The sequence below is a fragment of the Xenopus tropicalis genome, chromosome 4 (genome assembly GCF_000004195.4).
Source record: "Xenopus tropicalis strain Nigerian chromosome 4, UCB_Xtro_10.0, whole genome shotgun sequence".
NCBI classification, from domain to species: Eukaryota; Metazoa; Chordata; class Amphibia; order Anura; family Pipidae; genus Xenopus; species Xenopus tropicalis.
This window is the reverse complement of record NC_030680.2, coordinates 44,069,598-44,095,958: the sequence shown is the minus strand read 5'-3', so window position 1 is coordinate 44,095,958 and position 26,361 is coordinate 44,069,598. Positions and strand designations below refer to the sequence as shown.

The window sequence follows — 26,361 nt, the reverse complement described above, 5'->3', positions numbered from 1 at the left end:
GGCAGTAAAAGTTCTGTTTTGTACAAAATGGCTGGCAGTGAAAGGGTTAAAAAGCGAGCACTGCTGCTAAAACTAAAAATTTGCCTAAGAAGGCTTTGCTTTTCCTTTAAATAAAAATGTATACAATTTATTCACTCAAATCGCTATTATAGGCTGCTAATCCCTATTAATATGCCACCTCAAACTCAACCTAACAAAAACTGAACTAATGATCTTTCCGCCTAAGCCTGGTCCTACCCCACCCTTTTCTGTCTCTATTGATGACACCCTCATCAACCCCGTCGATTCGGCGCGTTGTTTGGGGGTGATCTTTGACTTCAGTCTCTTTTTCTTAAGCAATATTGCCAAAATTCGTCCCTTTCTTTCTACTGCAACAGCTAAGCTGCTCATGCATACTCTCATCCTGTCACGACTGGACTACTGCAACCTGCTATTAACCGGCCTCCCTAACTCCCATCTTTCCCCCCTACAGTCTATATTAAACACTGCTGCCAGAATTCTCCTCCTCTCATCCAGGAGAGTTCAGGCCCTTCCCCTGCTAAAGGCCTTATCGTGGCTTCCTATTAAAGAATATCTTACAAACTTCTTCTCCTAACCTTCAAAGCCCTCCATTCCTCTGCTCCTCACTACATCTCGTCCCTTGTGTCTCCGTATGTTCCCGGCCGACTCCTTTGTTCCTCGCAGAGCAATCGTTTGGTTGCGCCCCCCACTACTACTGCGGTTTCCCGCCTTAAACCTTTCTGCCCCTTACATTTGGAATGCCCTCCCTGATTTCCTCCGGAGAGAATCCTCCCCCAGTCTTTTTAAAACTAAGGTTAAAGACTACCTTTAGGAGCACTCACCCAGCACCTGATCTGGGAACTGGCACTTATTTTGTAGTGTCACCCACTGTGACCTACAGCACTTATATTTGCCTATTTGTGTCTGTTAGTTACCCCTCCCATATAGATTGTAAGCTCTAAGGGGCAGGGACCTCCTTCCTCTTGTGTCTTTGACTCTTAACTTATTGCAACTGTATCTTGTATTTATTGTTATACTTTGTATTTATCTATTATCTTATTAACACCCTGTTTGTATTAATGTATTCTACTGTACAGCGCTGCGTACATAAGTAGCGCTTTATAAATAAAAATATACATACATACATTATGAATCCGCAATGGTGCCCCTACAAGAGGGGCAAATAAAAACTGTCTGAAACAAAGTAAAATTCAAGATTTTAAAATTATTCCAACAAAGCTTCACTGAGCTTTACTCCATTTTGAAAATCCTGTTTAACAAAAGGGTCTGTAAATGGTCTGTCACTAAAATCTGAAAAGTGGTGTTTGGATTGGAATTTAGGCAGATTTGTTTGTGAATATGAAGAAATTGTTTTACACCAGTTTTACTCCAAAAATCTCCACTTCTGTGAATTTTAATCCCATTGTGCAGGAGGGACTACAGAAGCAAAAAAATATGGACAAAGGATAGCAAGAAACAAAAATCTGATGCAAATTTACTATTCAAAAGTAGAAAGCTAAAAAGAAAAAATGAAAAAAAATACAGAATAAATGTTGTGCCAGCTAATGATACAACTATTGTTAAGAAAACAGATCTGATCACTATGATCTTTTAATTGGAAGGTAACTGCACAGTCTAAGACCTCTGTGCTTTAGGTGAGGTTCAAGTGACAGTCTAACGATAAAAAGATTTTTTAAAAATACTAAAACTGAACTGCTAGTTCTCTGATCTGGAAATCTTTTTAGTTTTGTTGCTATATTGTGTGAAAAAGTGATGAATTTGCACAGTACAAGACGTTTCCGGTAGTGATGATGTCATCAGTAGTGAATTCGCAAAACACGGGTACGGCACAACTTTTTTGACATCACCACACAGTTTGATATGACCACACCCTTTTTTCTTTTACATGTCCGCAAGATTTTTGCGCCAAAAAGTCAGCTAAAAACTACCTCCCAGCATACTGCAGATTCAAAAGAATACACCCTGGAAGTAATTGATTTGTAAAGGACAAAACTAGCTAAAATAAGTTAGTTATTTACATATGCCAAATATTTCCATATACATAAAACAGCAGTTTTATACTGTTCAGATCATAGCAAGGCATAGAACTATTATACCAATAATTACAAATTTGATATTCCCTTTAAGTTTCCTTCCCCGTTAAAAAAAAATGCCTTAACACTTCAAAGAATAGCGTGTCATTCCTAGAAGATACTCCTATAAGCAATATATAGCCCTGGGGCCAAACAATCGAATTATATTGACGGCAGTGTCAGGGGCAGGCACTGGTGCTACCATTTCCTAAGTGCCAACATTTCACAAGTGCTAGGAAGAAGGAAATGGCAGTTAAACAAGGCAGTTCATGGAACTAACTCACATCTCTTCTCACTTCTACAGGTAATTCTCATCTGTGTATCCCTCTGCTGTATACTGCCATATAAGCCACTATATTGCAGCCTATTTATTAATGGTAATTCTCATCTGTGTATCTGCTATGCCAATAACTTTTTCCGTTAGGCCTACCTTGATTTAGTACAGAAACCGGAAACCCATTATCCAGAAAGCTCCAAATTACGGAAAGCCATGTCCCATAGACTCCATTTTAATCAAATAATTTAGAATTTTAAAACTGATCTCCTTTGTCTGTAGAAATAAAACAGTACCTTGTAATTGATCCCAACTAAGATATAATTAATACTTATTGGATGCAAAACAATCCTATTGGGTTTAATAAATGTTTTATTGATTTTTTAGTAGACTGAAGGTATGGAGCTCCAAATTACAGAAAGACCCCTTATCCGGAATACCCTTGGTCCCGAGCATTCTGGATAATGGGTCCTATACCTGTACTTGTGATAGCTGTGTCAAACTCACATCTGTGTCCACTCCCTCAGTGAGCAAGAGATATTTTTACAGTCCTTCCACCTCCTCCTTCTCTTTCATTTTCCTCATTTGAGGTTCACTCTATTAGGCTCTTCTCCCCTGCCTCACTTCGCATTGCGGTCATATACCGACCTCCTGGACAGACATCACAATTTGACAACTTTTCTGCCTGGCTTCCTTACTTCCTTTCCTCTGACTCCCCATCCATTGTACTAGGTGACTTTAACATACCTGTTAACAATCCCAATGCCCTCCTTTGGGTTATCTCTGTGCTCTGACTCCCCCTCTCACTCTGATGGAAACTCCCTGGATCTTATATTTACAAAATGTTGTTCTACCTCCAACTTCACTAACTCCCCTTTCCCCCTCTCTGATCACAATCTGCTCACATTTCAACTCTCACTAACTCCCTCTACACCCTCTGCTGCCCCCCAAACATACACATACCGAGACCTGCAATCCCTAAACACGTCAAACCTTTCTTCTTCCTTTGAATCTCTTCATTCTAACATCCTAACTGTCTCTTGTCCTAACCAGGCTACCTCTGTCTACTACAGCACACTCGCCACTGCCCTTAATGAGCTTGCTCCTGCCAAGACAAAACGCATGAGGCCCAAACCACTCCAACCCTGGCACACTGCTCATACCAAATCCCTCCAAAAACAGTCATGTACACTTGAGCGCCGCTGGTGCAAATCAAGGTCAGAGTCAGATTTCTGCAGCTACAAATCTGCTCTGCTCTCCTACAACACCACCCTCTGCCAAGCTAAACAAACCTACTTCGCTGCACTTATTAACTCACTCTCTAAAAAACCTGCATAACTCTTCTCTACCTTTAAACTCTCTGCTGTCCCCTCCTCCACCCCCTCCGTGTGCTTCAGTCACTGCTCAAGCTATTGCATGGCACTTTAAAAATAAAATGGACACCATCCGAAGTGACATTGCACAACTTAATCCCCATAACCATTCCCCTCCCTCCCTACATGCTACCCAGTCTCTTCTTGGCTCCTTCTCCCCAGTGACTGAAGAGGAAGTCTCAAAACTGTTGTCTTCCTCTCACCTTACTACCTGCCCGCTTGATCCCATTCCTACCAAACTTCTACGCAATGCCAACCCCTGTCTTATCAAAGCCTTAACTCATCTATTCAATCTCTCACTCTCTACTGGAATCTTTCCCTCCCAACTGAAACATGCACTTGTAACCCCTATTCTGAAAAAACCCTCCCTTGATCCCTCCAATCCTACTAACCTCTCTCTCTGCTCCCATTCATCTCCAAACTGCTTGAGCGCCTAGTTTACAACCTACTGACGCTATTCCTCTCTGACAATAACCTCCTGGATCCCCTACAATCTGGTTTTAGACAACAACACTCCACTGAAACTGCTCTAACCCGACTAACAAATGACCTCCTATTGGCTAAAGCCAAAAAACACTACTCGCTACTAATACTTCTCGATCTCTCTGCTGCTTTTTGACACTGTGGATCACCCTCTTCTCCTCCAGTCTCTCTGCTCTCCTGGCCTTCGTGACACTGCCTTATCCTGGTTTTCATCTTATCTCTCAGATCGATCCTTCAGTGTCTCTTACAATGGGGAATCATCTTCTCCCTTGCCTCTTTCTGTTGGGTTCCCCAAGGCTCTGTCCTGGGCCCCTTACTATTTTCTCTCTATACCTCCTCACTTGGCAAATTAATCAATTTTTTTGGCTTTCAGTACCACCTCTATGCTGACGATACTCAGACCTATCTTTCCTCTCCTGATCTCAACCCAGAGCTTCTAACTCGCGTCTCCTCCTGCCTGGCCGCTATCTCCACTTGGATGTCCCAACGTTCCCTTAAACTAAACCTCTCTAAGACGGATGGGGGAAAGAGAACCAGTTCAAACGCCCACATTGTTCCCGAGGTATCCCATCTTCCCAGGCCCGGTGCCTTGGGGTTATCCTTGATTCTGCCCAGTCCTTCACTCCTCATATCCAATCACTTATCAAATCATGTCACTTTCACCTAAGAAATATCTTCAAAATATGATCATTTATCACACATGATGCTGCCAAAATTCTCATTCACACTCTTATAATATCTCGCCTGGACTACCGTAACTCCCTATTAATTGGCCTTCCCCTCCAAAGACTGTCCCCTCTCCAATCCATAATGAATACTGCTGCCAGGCTCATACACCTCTCCAACCGCTCCTCCTCTGCCGTGCCACTCTGCCAATCCCTGCACTGGCTTCCCCTACCATCCAGGATAAAATTCAAACTCCTGACTCTTACATTCAAAGCAGTTCATAACTCTGCCCCACCCTACATCTCTGAACTCATCTCTAGGTACCATCCAACCCGCTTGTTACGCTCCTCTACTGACGTGCTCCTCAACTCCTCTCTCATTCCCTCCTCACACACTCGCATTCAAGACTTTGCGAGGGCTGCCCCCCTTCTCTGGAATTCACTCCCACAATCAGACTTTCTCCCAATCTCTCTGCCTTCAAGAGATCTCTAAAAACACATTTATTTAGAGAAGCTTACCCTAATCTAGTTTAGCAATACCCTGTGCCACACCTCTCACAACTCTGGTCATGCCCATTCCCACACCTTGTGTCTCAACCCTTTCTCCCTGTAGATTGTAAGCTTTTTTGGGCAGGGCCCTCTTCACCTCTTGTATCGGTTATTGATTGCTTTATATGTTACTCTGTATGTCCAATGTATGAAACGCACTTATTGTACAGCGCTGCGGAATATGTTGGCGCTTTATAAATAAATGTTAATAATAATAAAGGGGCAATCAGTTCGGGGACCGCATCAACGAGCCGATGCGGTCCCCGATCCGACTGAATTTTCTAACCTGGCTGATCGATAGCTGGCCAATTTCAGGCCAGATATAGGTCGGCCAGGTCCCTTGTTTCTGCCCCTACACGGGCAGATAAGCTGCCGAACCGGTCCAAGGGACCAATATCGGCAGCTACAATCTCCCTGTGTATGGGGACCTTAAAGGTGCCCATACACTATAAGATCCACTCGCTTGGCGATGTCGCCAAGCGAGCGGATCTTCACCCGATATCCCCACCTACGGGTGGGCGATATCGGGTAGCAAACGATCGGATTACATTTGTGGTTATGGGGCAGTCGGTTCGGGGACCGCATCAACGAGCCGATGCGGTCCCCGATCCGACTGGATTTTCTAACCTGGCCGATCGAGATCTGGCCAATTTCAGGCCAGATATCGGTCGGCCAGGCCGCTCTGTTCTGCCCATACACGGGCCGATTAGCTGCCGAATCGGTCCAAGGGACCGATATCGGCAGCTATAGTCGGCCCGTGTATGGGGACCTTAAGACTACTGTATTTCTTTCCTTAGTTACTAAACCAATTTGCATAACAAATAAACCTCAATCTTACTTTTTACAATAGGTAGTATCACACATTAAACACTGTGTTTATCCGATTGTTTGACCTTTAGGCCAACAATGAATGTTGAAATGATAACATTTGTTTAGAGTCACTTGTTTGGGAACCTAGTAAAGTGTTAACAGCTTTACTGCACCACATTATTCAGCAGCTTTCTCACTAACAAATTTCTATGTACTTACCATTTTGGGAATATTGATATCTCTCACAGTATTCTTCTGTTCCTGGGAGATATTGATATTGCTGGCCAAAAAGTTCCTCAAAGCTGCAGACATAAAACATACACAAATATATATTACAAAGTATTCAGTTTCATAGTTAGTCTGACATCAGTAGTAGGAAAGCTTTTGGAAGGGGTAATAAGGGATAGGGTACTTGAATACATTGCATTTAACAATATTATAACTTTGTGCCAGCATGCTTTTATGCGTAACAGATCTTGCCAGACTTATTTAGTCTGCTTTTATGAGGAGGTGAGCAGGAACCTCGATGCTGGAATGGCAGTTGATGTCATCTACTTGGACTTTGCTAAAGCGTTTGATACAGTACCACACAGAAGGTTAATGATCAAATTGAGGAATTACACAAGTGGTGGTAAATGGAACATTTTCTAATTGGACCAGTGTTGTTAGTGGAGTACCGGAGGGGTCAGTACTTTGTTCTTTGCTTTTTAACTTGCTTATTAATGACCTGAAGGTGGGCATAGAAAGTACTGTTTCTATTTTTGCCGACGACACTAAATTGTGCAAAAGTTCCATGCAGGATGCTGCCACTTTGCAGAGCGATTTGACAAAATTGGAAAACTGGACAGCAAACTGGAAAATGATGTTCAATGTTGATAAGTGCAATGTTATGTACTTTGGTAGAAATAATATTAATGCAAGCTATCTACTAAATGGTAGTTTGCTGGGGGTATCCTTAATGGAGAAGGATCTGGGGGATTTTGCAGATAAGTTGTCTAATTCCAGGCAGTGTCATTCTGTGGCTACTAAAGCAAATAAAGTACTGTCTTGTATAAAAAAAAAAGGGCATTGACTCAAGGAATGAAAACAGATGCCTCTTTGTAGGTCTCTGGTAAGGCCTCACCTTGAGTATGCAGTGCAATTTTGGGCTTCAGTCCTTAAGAAGCTGGAGAGAGTGCAGAGACGTGCAACTACCGGTAATGGGGATGGAAGACTTAAAGGAACAGTAACATCAAAAAATTAAAGTGTTTTTAAGTAATTAAAATATAATGTGCTGTTGCTCTGCAAAAAAACTGGTGTTTTTGCTACAGAAAAGCTACTATATAAATAAGCTGCTGTGTAGCCATGGGGGCAGCCATTCAAGCTGGAAAAAAGGAGAAAAGGCACAGGTTACATAGCAGATAACTAGTAGATAAGCCCCATATAATGGGGGTTTATCTGTTATCTGCTAAGTAACCTGTGCCTTTTCTCAATTGAATGGCTGCCCCCATGGCTACACAGCAGCTAACTTATATAAACTATAGTAGTCTTTCTGAGGCAAACACACCAGTTGTAGCAATGCAGGCCAACAGTACATTATATTGTTATTACTTTTATACACTTTCATTTTTTGGTGTTACTGTTCCTTTAAGCTATGAGGTTAGACTGTTAAGGTTGGGGTTGTTTTCTCTGCAAAAGAGAGGGGACAGGATTACTCTGTACAAATACATTAGAGGGGATAATAGGCAGATAGGGGATGTTCTTTTTTCCCATAAAAATAATCAACGCACTAGAGGCCACCCCTTTAGATTAGAGCAACGGAGCTTCCATTTGAAGCAGAATACGTGTTTTTTCACGGTGAGGGCAGGGAGGTTGTGGAATGCCCTTCCTAGTGATGTTGCAGCAGGTTCTTGACCAACTGGCAATTGGGTGGCTAAGTGGCAGATGAGATTTAATGTGGATAAATGTAATGTCATGCACCTGGGATGTAAAAATATGCAAGCCACTTATACCCTTAATGGGACTGCACTAGGCAAATCCATAATGGAAAAGGAGTCCTTGTAGATAATAAACTTGGCTGTAGCAAGCAATGCCAGGCAGAAGTTGCAAGGGCAAACAAGGTTTTGAGCTATATTAAAAGGGGTATAGATTCACGGGTTATAGATTATAGAGTGCCGGTAAGGCCCCATGTATAATATGCTGTTCAGTTTTGGTCTCCGGGGGCAGCCATTCAAGCTGGAAAAAAGGAGAAAAGGCACAGGTTACATAGCAGATAACAGATAAGTTCTGTAGAATACAATAGTGCTTTATCTGTTATCTGCTATGTGCCTGTGCCTTTTCTCCTTTGAATGGCTGCCTCCATGGCTACATAGCAGCTTATTTATATAAATTATAGTAGACTTTCTGAAGTAAACACACAACTTTTACCAGTGCAGGGCAGCAGCACATTATATTTTAGTTACTTTTATACACTTTCATTTTTTGGTGTTATTGTTCCTTTAAGAAAGACTGGCCAAGTTAGGTCTGTTTACCTTGGAGAAGAGGCGCTTAACAAGTGACATGATAACTATGTATAAGTATATAAGGGGATAATATAATAACCTCTCTAATGCTTTATTTACCAGTAGGTCCTTCCAACGGACACGAGGGCACCCACTCCGTTTAGAAGGAGGGAGGTTCCGTTTAAATATTCGGAAAAGATTTTTTACTGTGAGAGCTGTGAAGTTGTGAAATTCCCTCCCTGAATCAGTTGTGCTGGCTGATACATTATATAGCTTTAAGAAGGGGCTGGTCAGCTTCTTAGCTAGTGAGGGAATACAGGGTTATGGGAGATAGCTCTTAGTACAAGTTGATCCAGGGACTGTTCCGATTGCCATCTTGGAGTCAGGAATTTTTTTCCCCCTCTGCGGCAAATTAGAGAGGCTTCAGATGGGATTTTTTGCCTTCCTCTGTTTCAACTAGAAGTTAGGCATTATGGTTGAACGTGATGTACGTACATCTTTTTTAAACCTAACTTACTATGTTACTATGTTGTAATGGCAGATTCTGTTAATGCCTTTAAGAGGGGCCTGGATGAGTTCTTGAACAAGCATAGTGTCCAAGGCTATTGTGATACTAATATCTACAGTTAGTATTAATGTTTTTATACATACCAGTAGTTAATGTATGTGATAGTATAGATTGGTAAGTGTGTGTGTGTGTGTGTGTGTGTGGTGGGTTTACTTGGAAGGTCTGAACTTGGTCTTTTTTCAACCCTATGTAACTATGTTTGCAAAATACAAAAAAGACCCATCACTGTAGATACTTAATTGAAAAAAGTATGAAGTGAATCATATTGCACTATAAGTGACTCATTGTCATTGTGGTAAAAGTACAGCAATCAATATACAAGAAAATGCTAATCTTTCTTTTTTGTTTCTAGCAGTAGATTTAAAACACACATGTTAAAATGTTAAATTCTAATCTAAATGATCAGAATGTCTAAAACAGACTTTCAAATTCTAAGGCCAGTCATTGCACAGCCCCTCAAGAAGGATCCTGCACACAAATAGCATAACAATTAAAATTTAAAAAAAATGTTTATAGGTATGGGATCTGTTATCCAGACAGCTCCAAATTACAGGAAGGCCATCTTGACTTCTTGAAAGATGCACAGTGGTGAAAAATGCAAGGGGGTTAGGCTCATAGCTCTAATTCTGCTGGAGAATTGCTTACGGAGGAATAATATCCAGATATCAGGCCTAGTCAAGATGGCAAAGGGGTCAGCCACAGATAAATTTGTGAATGGCTGACAAGTACCTTTGGCCAAGCAGCCTTCACTCCAGCATTTACAGTGGAGAGAGCACAAAGAGTGCAAGGCAGACCATCTCTGCCAGGTGCTCCGCCAAGACAGCAGATTGCCCGTCTACTGAACTACCAAGACAGAGGTGCAGCATTGCTGGCAGCTAGGAAAGGAGAGCTCTTCTTTGAAAACCAAAAGGATCTCAATCTACTCTGACTTGAACATGTCACTCTCAGTACCCCCAAACAAGGTGCTAATTTTTTACAAGAAAATAAATAATAATTATAATAATAATAAATAAAAAATAGCCGGTGGGATGGTATACGAGTCGTTATGATTTCTGGAAGTCGCCTGAAGTTGCCTTGAGAGGAAACTTCAGGGCGACTTCCGGAAATAGCAGCTGGCTGGTGGGATGCCATTGCGGGAAGATTAGTCACTCCGCGGCAACGAAGATCTGTTGTGGGGCGACTTATCTCTCCATCTGTCACCTCCCTTACAGAAATCGAGAGGGTGGGGTGGGTAGGGGGAACAGTTTATGCAAGGCACAGGTTACATAACAGATAACTAGTAGATAAGCCCCATATAATGAGGGTTTGTCTGTTATCTGCTAAGTAACCTGTGCCTTTTCTCCTTTGAATGGCTGCCCCCAGGGCTACACAGCAGCTTACTTATATAAACTATAGTAGTCTTTCTGAGGCAAACACACCAGTTGTAGCAATGCAGGGCAGCAGTACATTATATTGTCATTACTTTTATACACTTTCATTTTTTGGTGTTACTGTTCCTTTAAGTGGGTGAAGGCTCCATACCATCTTCCTCTAGTCTAGACCAACACAAACATATCTTTTTCAGTCTGCAGGGGAACCAGACTGGGATGCCCCCTGCCCCCCCAGCTGTTTGCAATTGCAATGGAACCTATGGCCTGTCGCATTAAATCCTCCAAGGACATAGAGAGATTAAAATTAGGAGCCAGTACATTAATTCAATGTATGCAGATGACACCATCCTTTACCTATCCAACCCAAACCAGGCACTCTCCAAAGCACTAGACATAATAAACACCCACACAAACTACTCTGGTCTTAAGATTAATTTGACACAGGGCCTTCAATGGGTAGAGACATTAAAAGTACTTGGGGATACAGAACCACATTGATCTCTCAAAATATGTGGAGCTTAATATACACCCCTTTCTAAGATATATAGGAGGACAAAGAGAGGCGTTAGCAAAGTAGCAAGACATCCCAGAGATCACCCCAGAGCACTAGGTAGACCCCCCTTTGAGGGGGTGATTAGCAGTAAAAATAAAATAATGCATACATAGGACATTGCTCACCCCATTCCTTTTACATAAAATGAATCCTACCTTAACCCAAGAGTGCCCTAGATGCTGACATTGACCAGCTGATTTTTTACATAAGACCTGGAAATGTTTTCACTTCCGTGTTCACACGGACATTTAACCCTTCCAAATCCTAATTAGCATATGCTAATCCTGGATTCGGTGCATCCCTACTATAAACTAACATATATGAGAAGAGGCTGTCCAGAGAAATTCTATAAGGTATGGGAACCATGGACAGATGAGGATCCCGAAGTAGGCTTACCCTAAAAGTCGATTGTTCTTAATTAAGGTGTGGAACTTCTGCGTGACAGAAATAGTAAAAGGCATAACAAACCCAACCTGAGAGGTACAGGTTGGGAAACTCAAACAAAACCACCTGTTTACAACTGCTCTATACTGCCCTCTGGTGAAGATTTATAGGTAAAAAAGAAAAAAATGTTTAGTTGTGATGTATTTATTGTTAATTCAGCAACTTGATAATTGTTCAATCAAATGTATGCAAAACTGCAGTTGCGTAAAAAAAAAAAAAAAAAAAAAAAAAAAACTTTCCCATGCAAGACTACATGGCTGTCAGGAGGGAACACTCAGCATGCTGCATCTGTATTCAAGATAAAATCTGATGGTATCTTTTTTTAATTGACATACATTAGAGGGGATGTTCATCTTTAAACAACAGTCCAAATTTGAACAGCTCCTCTCAGAAAAATATTTTTGTAAATCAAATTTATAATTTAAAATTCAGGGTCAGTGCTGCTAAAACACGTTCCTTCTGAACAACCACTTTAAATCAGATGTATTTTCAGTGTATACACCCATTTATTGTACAATGATGCAAAATACATTAGTGCTTAATAAATGTGTTGATAATGCCAAATTGCATGCCGAGTGTGTCAAAAGACATTCAATTTACGCAAGTTTTTTCTCATGAAATGAAGTGTGTTATTGGGAGTTCAAAATGCATCTATTTTACTGTACTTTGTACACGTCAAGTGTAAAAAGAAGCCTAGGATGCAATCAAATGCAATTCTAAATGCACATAAATAGATATAGCCAGAAAATTTGAATTAATTCGTTGAAGTATTAAGGACTTTCACTGGCACTTGGATATTTGATTATCACATGTTCCTTGGTCACGCCTCCATAGTGAGGTCACTATTTGTATGTATAAGTAATTGTCGTACACAGCAGGAGGTAACACTTGACAAAGGGCCTTTGTTGCTCGAAACATGTCGCGTGAACAAAGCACCTTTAGCAGCAAGCACAGCATTTTGCTCTCTTGGTGGCTTTAAGCTTATTTTTTGTTTTTTTACACACTGGTGGAGGTGTACACCAAGACTGAGAGCTGAATCATTAACCCTTGGCAGCACGGTTACCTTCACTGATTAATTAGTTGATGTGCTTAGGTGCACTCAGACCCACATCAAACACACAAAACTGCCTGTGTTTAAGAGACCCTTCTGTTTAGTCTCTTGATCCTCCTCCTTTTTTCTCTACCCATTTTGTTTTAATTGCTTTTTCCTTCTTTCTGTACTCCTCCACTTCTGATGGATACTCTTTCCAACCCCTTTAAGATTTCTCTTTTCCTTTCACTTTTTTGTTAGTTAGTATCTGTTACTCTCCACATTTCTATTAACGTCACAATTTTCTTGTATCACTTGGTTTCCATTTCTTTTCCATGCCTGGATAAAATCACCCTAATAAGTAGATTACTTTGCAAACCCAGGGAACATCTTGCACATTTTCAGCCTTACTTTGTACAGTGGATATAAAAAGTCTACACTCCTGTGTTGTACAAAAATGAGACAAAGATAAATCATTTCAGAACTTTTTCCACCTTTAAGGTGGCCATACACGCACCGATATTATCGTACGAAACCTCGTTTCGTACGATAATCGGTGCATGTATGGCATGTCGGCGAGTCGACCGATATCGCAGGAAGCTGCTGATATTGGACGACTCGCCGATCGGACCAGTTTGAAAATTTTGATCGGGTGCCATAGAAGGCGCCTGACCAAAATTCTCCTTTCAGAGCTGAATCGGCAGAAGGAGGTAGAAATCCTATTGTTTCTACCTCCTTACCTGCCGATTCAGCCCTGAATGGTGTGTGGCGGATCTTACGATGTTTCGTGCGACCGATGGTCGTACGAAACATCGTCAGATCGCCACGTGTATGGCCACCTTTAATGTGACCTGTAAACTGTACCACTTAATTGAAAAACAAACAAACCTTTTAGGTGGAGGGAAGAAAACAAACAAAAAAAAAAAACTAAAATAATGTAGTGCATAAGTGTGCACACCCTCTTCTAACTGGGAATGTAGCTGTGTTCAGAATTAAGCAATCACATTCAAAATCATGTTAAATAGGAGTCAGCATACACCTGCCATAATTTGATTAACCCCAAATAAAATTCAGCTGCTCTAGTTTCCCGTACTTTCCTGACATTTTTTTAGTCGCATCCCACAGCAAAAGCCATGGTCCACAGAGAGCTTCCAAAGCATCAGAGGGATCTCATTGTTAAAAGATATCAGTCAGGAGAAGGGTACAAAAGATTTTCCAAGGCATTAGATATACCATGGAACACAGTGAAGACAGTCATCATCAAGTGGAGAAAATATGGCACAACAGCGACATTACCAAGAACTGGACGTCCCTCCAAAATTGATGAAAAGATGAGAAGAAAATTGGTCAGGGAGGCTACCAAGAGGCCTACAGCAACATTAAAGGAGCTGCAGGAATATCTGGCAAGTACTGGTTGTGTGGTACATGTGACAACAATCTCCTGTATTCTTCATATGTCTGGGCTATGGGGTAGAGTGGCAAGACGAAAGCCTTTTCTTACAAAGAAAAACATCCAAGCCAGGCTACATTTCGCAAAAACACATATGAAGTCTCCCAAAAGCATGTGGAGAAAGGTGTTATGGTCTGATGAAACCAAGGTTGAACTTTTTGGCCATAATTCCAAAAACTATGTTTGGCACAAAAACAATACTGCACATCACCAAAATAACACCATACCCACAGTGAAGCATGGTGGTGGCAGCATCATGCTTTGGGGCTGTTTTTCTTCAGCTGGAACTAGGGCCTTAGTTAAGATAGAGGGAATTATGAACCGTTCCAAATACCAGTCAATATTGGCACAAAACCTTCAGGCTTCTGCTAGAAAGCTGAACAAGAGGAGGAACTTCATCTTTCAGCATGACAACGACCCAAAGCATACATCCAAATCAACAAAGGAATGGCTTCACCGGAAGAAGATTAAAGTTTTGGAATGGCCCAGCCAGAGCCCAGACCTGAATCCGATTGAAAATCTGTGGGGTGATCTGAAGAGACCTGTGCACAGGAGATGCCCTCGCAATCTGACAGATTTGGAGTATTTCTGCAAAGAAGAGTGGGCAAATCTTGCAAAGTCAAAATGTGCCATGCTGATAGACTCATACCCAAAAAGACTGAGTGCTGTAATAAAATCAAAAAGTGCTTCAACAAAGTATTATTTTAAGGGTGTGCACACTTATGCAACCACATTATTTTAGTTTTTTTGGTTTTCTTCCCTCCACCTAAAAGATTTCAGTTTGTTTTTCAATTGAGTGGTACAGTTTATAGGTCACATTAAAGGTGGAAAAAGTTGATTTATCTTTTTGTACAGCACAGGAACCTGACATTTTATCAGGGGTGCGTAGAATTTTGATATGCTTGTAGGTATTTGGTGGCTGTGCCCCATATAGATCATTTTCTCTCTGAGAAGTTGCTTTTGTTGCTTGTCTTTGGAGTTTTAAGAAATCTTATTTCACCCATTTTTTAGGAATTATGCAAAACATTCAATTCTGTTAAAAATTGCTAGACAGAAAGAGATAGAGATATTTTACAGGTAAGTTGGTAGACAAACTGCAACATGTGCATTTAAAGCACACTCTCAAGCTTTTCAGCTGAAATTGCCTTTATACATGGCTCCTGGGTGCCCTTCATGAAACCACAATTTTTTTTTTGAGAAAAAAAAATCAAATTTTTTCTAATTTATAGAACTTTTTGGAATGTTCACGATAATTTTGTTAAAATTCCACGACTTTTTCGCGGTTTTTGTTAACTTCCACGAAAAAGTTGTATTTTTCACAACGACTACGACCATTTCAGAATTCATTCAAGCTTTGGTATCGTGACTATCTTTTGGCAAGGTTGGATCTGTAGAGTGCCATTGAGTCCTATAGAAGGCTTCCAAAATCATACATTGAAGGTTTCAAAGTCAGAAAGGTTTTGGCGCCGTTTCCGAACGTTCGGATCCAAAAATTTTGTGACTTTCGCAACACAACCAAGATATTTTCGTACAAACAGGAAAAGAATGTGACATTTTTGATCATCAGAAATTATCGGTTACTCCAAATTTTTTCCAATTGTACTTTTTATCACCCAAATTTCGTGCTTTAACGAATGGGCCCCTTAATTTTGTATTTTGTGTAATTTAAGCTCAATTTGTGCCAGAAATGTAACAAATAACTGTAATGAGTACAAACGCCTAAAAATTGCTTGGCAGCAGGTGCACATATTTGTGAACAGAAAACTAGCTTTAGGGTTAAAAAGAATAGATCAAAACCAGATAGAATAAGTACTAAACAATTTACCTGTTTTGTTCTTCCAGATCTCTTGAATAGCCGTCTGAAAATGATGCTTTCTGGCTTGGTTTGTAAGGGTTAATGCTGTATAAATGAAACAATATATTAGTCTATGCATATGACTTGGATGGGATCTGTTATCTAGAAACCCATTATCCAGAAAGCTCCAAATTACGGGACAGCCATCTCCCATACCCTCCATTTTAATCAAATTAAAAAAATGTTTAAATGATTTCCTTTATCTTTGTAATAATAAAACAGTAGCTTGTACTTGATCCTAACTAAGATTAATGAATCTTTATGGGAGGCAAAACAATCCTAATTTAAAGTTGATTTTTATTTTTGACATAGATCCGTGAGTGCAGTCTATGCGAAAAAATAAAACATTAATTGAGCTACAAATATCTAAGCATTTCGATCCTTAAAAGAATATGGTCATGGGAAAATATGCTTTTTTTCCAAAACACATCAGTTAATAGAGCTTCTCCAGCAGATTCCTACATTGATATCCATTTTTTTTTTTTATATTTAGTTTTGAAATTTTACATGGGGCTAGCCATATTCTTAATTTCCCAGGGTGCCACGGCCATGTGACCTGTGCTCTGACTAATCTCTCGACTAATCTCCCCGAGTTGCAGCCAGTTGCCATCCCACCGGCGAGAATGTAAGTCGCCTGTGGGATGGCACACGCGGCGGCGCGATTTCGGGAAATCGCCGAAAAAGGCTTGCGAGGCAACTTCTGCGATTTCCCGAAATCGTGCCGCCGCGTGTGCCATCCCACCGGCGACTTACATTGTCGCCGGTGGGATGGCAACTGGCGGCAACTCGGGGAGATTAGTCGCCCGCGAACAGGGAGTTTTGTCGCGGGCGACTAATCTCCCCGTGTGCCAGAGCCCTTAATGCTGAGCAAGTTGGAGTAATATCAACCCCCCTCCCAGCAGTGATCAGCAGAACAATGGGAGGATAGCAACTCCCAGTAGATATCAGTAGAGCACAATAATTGTAAGAAATTCAAGTCTCCTCCAGTTACATGGGAGTAGGAGAAAGCACTGAAACCAGTTCTAAGGCTGCTCTTATATGGAGTCAATGCTACATATTAGGGCTCTGGCACACGGGGAGATTAGTCGCCTGCGCAGCGTGTGCCATCCCACTGGCGACTTACATTTTCACTGGTGGGATGGTAGTTCGGGGAGATTAGTCGCCCGTGACAAGGGAGATTTGTTGCAGGCGACTAATCTCCCCGTGTGCCAGAGCCCTAATGTGTAGCACTGGCTCCATATAAAAGATCAGAATCAGGCACAATGCTGGCAGCCTACACACCAATATTACAACTAAAAAAAAAAAAAAAAATACAATTGTTGGTTTAAGAATACAATTTTAAATGATAGAGTGAATTATTTGCTATTTAAACAGTGTAATTTAGAAATAAAAAGTACAACATACAAATCATAAAAGTATCCCTTTAAGGGATCGTTATCAGAATGTAAAACAGGAAGCGAACATATCTAAATTTCAAACTTATCCAGTCAGAGTCAGCATAGTAAATCATTTTATACATACAATCATTATATAATTGTGCAAAACGGCAAAAGATTAATTAAAAAAAAAAAGGAAACTATTTGAGCACAAAAGGAAAATCACTGTTCGTGCTGAAACATTGGATTTCTTTCAATACACTTTTGCCTTTCTGCACGAACACGCAATTACATATTCAGTCAGTTTTACTAAAAGTAGTCATCAACTATTGCAGGAATCAGTGTTAAACAACATGTGTGTAAATGTTAATGCTCAGTTTGTGCACATCACTTCATAAATAAATGACACTTTTTCAATTATTTTTTATTAGTGTGCCCCTTGTCTCTTTTTTTTTTAAATTTCCAATAAAAAAAAATGTAAACAAACAGCAAAATTTTTCGAAAAATAAAAAAGCAGCTGTTAGGGATTTGGATCAATTATGCTTTGAAGTTGTGTGTTAGCAAGAGGTACATGAATATCAAACATAGTCATGACCAAAATTGTTGGCACCCCAGAGATTTTTCCAGAAAATCAAGTATTTCTAACAGAAAAGTATTGCAGTAACACGTTTTGCTATACACGTTTATTCCCTTTGTGTGTATTGGAACAGAACAAAAAAGGGAGGAAAATATGCAAATTGGAGATAATGTCACACAAAACTCCAAAAATGGGTTGGACAAAATTATTGGCACCCATAACTTAATATTTGGTTGCACACCCTTTGGAAAAAATAACTGAAATCAGTCGTTTCCTATAACCATCAATAAGCTTCTTACACCTCTAACCGGGAATTTTGGACGACTCTTCCTTTGCAAACTGCTCCTGGTCTCTCTTATTGGAAGGGTGCCTTTTCCCAACAGCAATTTTAAGATCTCTCCACAGAATCAATGGGATTTAGATCTGGACTCATTGCTGGCCACTTCAGAACTTTCCAGTGCTTTGTTGCCATCCATTTCTGGGTGCTTTTTGACATATGTTTGGGATATTTTGGTTCTCAAGTCCTCAGACAGTTGTCCATGCTTAGTGTGGCACACACAGACACACAATGCAAAGACTAAGTGAACTTCTCTCCTTTTTATCTGCTTTCAGGTGTGATTTTTATATTGCCCACACCTGTTACTTGCCCCAGGTGAGATTAAAGGAGCATCACATGTTTGAAACAATCTTATTTATCAACAATTTTGAAAGGGTGCCAATAATTTTGTCCAGCCCATTTTTGGAGTTTTGTGTGACATTATGTCCAATTTGCTTTTTTTCCTCCCTTTTTTGTTCTGTTCCAATACACACAGAGGGAATAAACATGTGTATAGCAAAACATGTGTTACTGCAATACTTTTCTGTGAGAAATACTTGATTCTCTGGAAAAATTTCTGGGGTGCCAACAATTTTGGCCATGACTGTATAGAGGGAAGAAAGATTTGTTTGAAATATTAGCAAAATCTGAAGGCCAATGTGAAACATTTAGCCAAGAAGCTGAAGCTAAAAAGGGATGGCTCCTACAGCAAGACAGTGATCCCAAACATATCTCAGAAGCCTACAAATAAGCACTCCCCAATCCTTAAGAAAGTTGGGATCCCGATGAAATCTGTTGGAGGAGAATACTACAAAAGACTTTTGTTTGATTGATTTTATTTCTGACTAAAAATTTAAGTGTAATACTTTAGTTTGAATAAATGTGCTGATGAAGTTTTACACGATGGGAGTGTGTCCCCTTCTTTTTATATTTCTGCCGGTTTGGGACTAGCAGATTCAGGAAGCACCCCATCTTGAATATTTATAGGAGTCATAGAATTGCTTGGAGTATTTGGACTTTGTTTTTGTGTACTGTGGTTTGTGTTTATCATACAGTTAAGAGGCCCTTTTGAGTATACATCTCAAAAGCTACCATGAGATATTTTTGAAAAGCAAGCTAGTTTTTTTACTGAAAATCTGTGGGTATATCTTAAACATGCAGTGCATGCAAGATGGCCCAAGAAAATCTCAGAATTATAAGTGATCTGCAAGGAAGTGTGGGTAAGAATCCCTACAAGAATTAAGACTCTTAGCTGCATACAATATTTTGTTTACAAGCTGTAATCTGTAACAAAAGAGGTGTTGCTAAATACTGACTTACCATTGTGCCAAAATATTACCATATACCACAATTATTTTCTATTTTCTTTGTTCCTATGTTTTTAAGTGTGTAAAACAAAATGTAACCTTGCATTAACATTTTTAACACTGGTATCTGCAGTATACTACACAATGGAAAGATCTTTGTAGCCCCAAGTGCATGCTGTACCCTCCTACAGGGTGTATAATATGAAATCAGTGAAAACAGCACCACCCTGATTAATTTGTAGAAGTGAATACTTTACATAATTGCAAACTTTTGCTTTAGTGTATAAACATGCAGTGCGCATTAAAATAGGAGGCCCTGGCATAGTGACAATGCCAGGGTGCAAAAATATTAGGCTTAACAAAACAGCATCTCACTGGTCTTAAAGGACAATGAAAGGTTAATATAAATTAAAAGTAAGTCTAAAGGCATTCTTTTTAATTACTTACTGCATATCTAAATTCCCAGATCCCTGCTTGCTTCTCTGAGATATGGTGCTGGCAGCCTACAGCAGTGTGAAGACTACAGTGACATCACTGAAATCTCTGTCCTTCCTGTAGGCTGCCAGTGGCAGCCTTCCTATTCTCTGAGCATGTGTGTAACTTGATCCTGTCTGCTGTTCTGAGCTACACATGCCCACCAGCCAATCAGAAGCGGATCTGCCAGAGGGTGGGGGGGGGGGGGGAGGGAATGAAACACATGTGCAGTATGAAGCAAGGAGGGAAAGGAAGGGAGAATACCTTTTTAGAGATGGCTGCCTGTTCTAGAAAATGTGAAGTAAGTGTGACTGAGTAAATATTTGATTAGGTGAGCCAAAAGTGGCATTTTTACTAAACAATAGGAGGATGCTTTTTAAATTTTGACTTGCATTCTCCTTTAAAGCAAAAGAAAAAGGAACATTTAAGAAGCAACATTTCGGTCCCCTCAAAGACCTTTGTCAAGGCTACACCATATGAAATAAATACAGGATAAATAGCCCCCCCACCCCCCACCCCAAAGTGCCACCAAAATCCATTAATTGTTGCTAGACAACAAGTGGGTAAATACTGGAAGTGTGTATTAAAGAATAACTTATAGGGCTGAAAATTCAAAAGCCAGACAGTGTAAGAATCTTAAAGGTTAGTGAAATTGCACAAACATATAACTCACAAAACATGACCCCCAAAGACTAGTTAACGTAAAAACAGAAAGGAAGGGAGCTGGCAGAAGCAAAGTGAAGGTGAACATAGGATTAGAATCAGAACAGTAACAAAACCAGAAATGTAGGCGGACTCATGGGTGGCTGCTAAGTGTTTATCAATTCCTGTTGCGGTCGCGTACCTAGGTCTAGCCTTCATATGCTCAATATGAAATGCTGTGAGCATCATACAGTACCCAATTGTCCTGGCTGGGAAAACCACTGGAACGTATTAAAGCAGAAAGAGGGTTAAAAACTAAGTAAGCTTTATCAGAAATGTCTATGTAAATACAGCCATAAGCACTCACAGAAACACTGCACTGATTTCTTGTGTCTTTAATTCCTGAGACAGAGACAAGCAGCTCTCTGTTCTCTACTCTCTCCTGTTCCCCCCTCCCTCAAGAATGCTAAGAACTCACTACCCCCCCCTTAGGAATGTGGATCTGAGCCAATCAGCAGGAAGCTGACTCAGTCTTACAAACTGAGCATGTTCACTTGGTCTAAGTGTCTGTGCAGGAGTGAGGCATTATGGGAACTTTCTTTAAACAGCTCAGCATTTATTTTTTCTTCCTGTTTGGCGTCTGATCTTCTGAACAGGTGAAATATGGGGAGACTTAAGGGCACTATTGAGACAACTGAAGGTATTCCTGCAGCTTGAGATTAACTCTTTACTAGCCTTTCCTTCTCCTTTAAAATAGATATTAAACCACTTACAGTGCCAGATTGGCCTTGAAAGGGTACTTCATAGGCATCCTATGGTTAATAATAATTAGCAAATACAGCAACTCACCTAGGACAAACCAGTGAATCAGGTATCCATCGCCATATAACACCACAACCCCAGTTGAACATAAGTACATACATCAATATGCTGTTTAGCTGGGTTGGCAAATACTTATGGTACTTCACATACCATCACTTCTTCCTTTAGTGTTTCTGAAACCCTTCACGTAGACATTTTATCATATAATAATATTTTCATATAATAAAATTTAATTGCTTTTTATAATGAGGTATGTAAGAAGCTGGACAGTGGGGATGCAGTAGATATAATCTATTTGGATTTTGCCAAAGCATTTGATACCATTCCCCACAAACGACTGCTTTCTAAATTAAGGCCTGTTGGTCTTAGTGAAGTCAGTTTGCACATGGATAGAAAACTGGCTTCAGGATCGGGTACAGAGGGTGGTTGTTAATGGCACGTTCTCTACTTGGAATAAGGTTCTCAGTGGGGTCCCTCAGGGTTCTGTACTGGGTCAGTGTTTGCAGATGACACAAAACTCTGCAGACCAGTTAATTCTATCCAGGATGTGGCATCCTTGCAGCAGGATCTTGACCAACTGGCAATCTGGGCGGCTAAGTGGCAGATGAGATTTAATGTGGATAAATGTAAGGTCATGCACCTGGGATATAAAAATATGCAAGCCACTTATACCCTAAATAGGACTGCACTAGGCAAATCAATAATGGAGAAGGACCTGGGAGTCCTTGTAGATAATAAACTTGGCTGTAGCAAGCAATGCAAGGCAGAAGCTGCAAGGGCAAACAAGGTTTTGAGCTGTATTAAAAGGGGTATAGATTCACGGGAGGAGGGAAATACGCAGCGTTTTTTAATATTTCACACTATTAGCACCATGGAAACGGGATTTGCTACGTCCCCAGTCCTACGCTGAAAAACGCCATAGTCAGGGGCTGTGTGGCTTGTGCGGCGTTTTGAGGCTGAGTAAGAATGCAGCGTAAAAACGCCACGTGTGGCATCAGCCTTATATAAACTGTTGGTTAAGTATTCATTCAGGGGGCATAGTTTTCCTTTAAAAGAGGGTTGTTCACCTTTAAATTAATTTTTAGTATGTTAGCTATTCTGAAAATTTTCAATTGGTCTTCATTTATTATTATTGGCTGTTTTTTAATTATTTTACTTTTTGTTCTGCAGCTCTTCAGTTTGGCATTTCAGCAGTTACCTGGTTGCTAGGGCCCAATTTACCTTAGTAACCAGGTAGTGAGTGACTGATATATTTGTAGCACTTGCTACAACTACACATACATACATGCTGATGTGGGGAAATACAGATAAAATATAGAAAGAATAGATTCTCAAAAAAGTCAGAATAGGTAAGAATGCCTATTGTACACTACAGGTATGGGATCCATTATCCTGAAATCCGTTAACCAGAAAGTTCTGAATTACGGAAGGCCATCTCCCTTAGACTCTGTTATAAGCCAATCATTTCAATTTTTAAAAATTATTTTACTTTTTCTCTCTAGTAATAAAACAGATCCCAACTAAGATAATTAATCCTTATTGAGTCAAAACAATCCTATTGGGTTTATTTAATATTGAAATGATTTTGAGTAGACTTAAGTTATAGAGATCCAAATCATGGAAAGATCCCTGATCCGGAAAAACCAGGTCCTGAGCATTCTGGATAACAGGTCCCATAACTGTACTACAAATCTTTTCTAAAAAAATAAATAACAAACCCCCCCTTTTTTTTTTGTTTTTTTACTATGTTGCTGGGTATAAAGATTCAACATAAAAAAGAATGCAATTATCCTTCCAAATGTTTTATTACAAATAATTATGGCATATAGAGACATTAAGACTTTAACTGCAAACTCTTATGATTTGTGCCATCTTTTAAGGGCAGGGGTACACGGGGAGATTAGTCGCCCAGCGACAAATCTTCGCTGTTGCAGGCAACTAATCTCCCCCCACAATGCCATCCCACTGGCTAGAACGTAAATTGCAGGTGGGATGGAATACGCGTCACTGCGATGTCCCACAGTCACCTGAAGTTTCCTCTCAAGGCAACTTCAGGAGACTGCGGGACATTGCAGCAACGCGTATGCTATCCCACCGGCAATTTACATTCTAGCCGGTGGGATGGTATTGCGGGGACATTAGTCGCCCGCGCCAACGATTTGTCACTGGGTGACTAATCTCCCAGTGTAACCCTGCCCTTATTGTACAGCACTATAGAATATAGCGGCATGTTCACTGCATACTGTGCTGAAGCAGTACATATGTCCATGTTTATATCATATAGCACCGATCCCTTATTTTTGATACCCACTACAATTAGCAAGTGTGTGAACTGCGTTCAATAAAAAGTAACTTCATTTCATAACTAGTGCTTACCCATACTGGCACCTTTCTTTACAGTTAACCTCTTAAATCAGGAAGTAACACACTGTATGTATACATGCATAAATACATTTAAAATTGTGACCGTTAAGTCTTAGATCCACAAGTGTGGCCTAACAAAAAACAAAACACTAAAAATTAATATGGCTAGAAATGCTATAGTTTATATACTGAACCTTGTGCACAAGTCTACAAGTTTAGCACCTCTGCAACAGTAATGATTCAGGCCTACAAAATTGTCACAGGAGGTTACAGCCTTAAATTTTGTTAGGCGTCAATGACCTTGGACAATGGGCTCTGGAGAAGGAAAGCTTCAGGGGTCATTGCAAATTATCAAGCAGAAAACAAGGTTCATCTGTCAGAAGCTGATGATACATGGTTGATGAATAAATACTAATGAAGACTGAACTTATTTCTAAGCTGCCATGTAATGTGAATATAAATTAAATATCATTCAACCTTGTTTAATGTATGTTTGTTGCGAATCAACAGAAAAGAAGATGGGGCTACTGAGGCATCTTCAAAGGCACAGGTCTCTCCACTGATGAAATTACTGATATTATAATGCATGCGCCTTGTAAAAGTACATGCGAAACACATCTAACAAATACAGGAAAAAGGACACTGCAAATCCCCTTATGTACGAGATAGATGTGAAACTAATAAATGTCTACTGGCACCTATGGCTCTCTGCATTTTGTAATACATCTAAATCTTTTGCATATGGAATGTATTTTGTACTCTTAACATCACAGCAAAAAACATAACGGCAAACAAACACATAAAACATAGTTAATCTTACTCTAGAAGACGCGGAATCCAGCTTGGTTTGTTCCTGTGGAAATAGAAAAGTTAAAAAGTTGTGGACTGGAACTTGTGGTTCAACTGTTGAAGAGTTGAAGGCTGACAATCTCTTGTTAAAAGGGATTCTGTCATGATTTATATAGTGTACATTTAATTTCTAAATTACACCGTGTACATTGCAAATAGTTCAAGAATAACATTTTAAATGGGGTGAATTAACAAACTTAAGCTGTAATGTTGGTATCTAGGCAGCCATCTCAGTGCATTGGTTCTGATCTCAAGGTTTTAGATTGAGCCAGCACTACTTTTCAGATAACCTATTGTTTTTCTCCTACTCCATGTAACTGGAGGAGTCCCAAACCAGACTTGGATTTTTTCTTATTTAGTGCTATTCTGATATCTACCACTTTTAGCAATACAGGTGTCCAGTAGCTGCTATCTTGTTACCTTCCTATTGTTCTGCTAATCGCTTTCTGGGGGGGGGGGGGGAATGAGATCACTCCAACTTGCAGCGCAGCAGTAAAGAGTGCCTGAAGCTTATCAGATCACAGGTCACATTGCCGTGGTACCCTAAGAAATGAAGAACATGACTAAACCCATGTGAAATTTCAAAATTATATATAAAAAAAATTCTGTTTGCGCTTTTGAAAAACGGAATTCAATGCAGAATGCTGCTGGAGAAGCTCTATTACCTGAATCATTTTGAAAAAATATGTTTTCCCATGTTGCCATGACAGTATTCCTTTAAATCTCAAGTTAACAAGAGATGATCAGCCCCCTTTTTCACAGCAGTGCTGAATCAACTCACGTTGAGCATAATTTCATGGAATGAGAGATGTTTCATCAGAATGCTGGCACACATAAGATAAGATTTTTGGTGTACAACATTTTCAGCTGCACGATCGTCTGCATAGCCATTTAAAACCAGTTTATTCTTTAAAATTCTGAAAAAGCCGATTGGGCAAAACTGACTGTGAATAAAATACAAGATTGCAGGAAATAATCTGCATTGATGTACCAATATCCACATCTACTTCTTCTGATTAAAAACATTTTCACTGGGAACAGAGGATTGGAAAACGTACAGAGATAATAAGTATTGATTGCATATGACCAGTCTTTTGTATATGGCCACAAATCAGCACCTTGATTGACCTTGAGTAGACAGAACAGGCTTTAACAGACACAGGTGCTACACATTAATTGAAGATTACAACACTTTAATATGAAGCATAACAAGTTAATAGGTATATAATTACTGTTTACTAAATGCAATACTAATATGGAATGTATATAATTATAAAGGCATAATATAGATATGAAGAGAGCTTCTTAAATATGTATATTTACATAAAGGGAAAAAAAGGAGAAGGATAGGTACAATCACTGGGGTACAATCACCCCCAATGATTGGAACTGCTTACCAGACACCCCAGGCCGGTGCTCCTGTTATCAGAAAACTGCTCCTGCCCGGGGTACCTGTGGGCGATCGATCCTGTTCTTTCTTCCTTTTTTGTGACACTTGCGCATGTACAGTAAAGTGAAAAGCCAAACACTAACAAAAAGCCTTTTTCACACTACTGCGTATACCTTGGCACTGGGATGACAAAGAAAGCAGACAGAAGGAAGAGGATCACTGGCTTGCAGGAACCCTGGGCTCATGC

The 26,361-nt window shown here is 40.1% G+C and overlaps 1 protein-coding gene across 2 annotated transcripts in view; it reads right to left on the bottom strand.

The window, feature by feature from the left end:
- The window catches only part of LOC100145527 (uncharacterized loc100145527), a 66,458-nt gene that overhangs the window by 38,127 nt on the left and 1,970 nt on the right, over positions 1-26,361 (bottom strand). Inside the window, 3 exon segments of one of the 2 annotated variants that reach the window (NM_001126967.1) lie at positions 6,467-6,549; positions 15,968-16,042; positions 24,696-24,728. In NM_001126967.1, the coding sequence (NP_001120439.1) occupies positions 6,467-6,549; positions 15,968-16,042; positions 24,696-24,728 (191 nt within the window). 2 annotated transcript variants of the gene reach the window in all.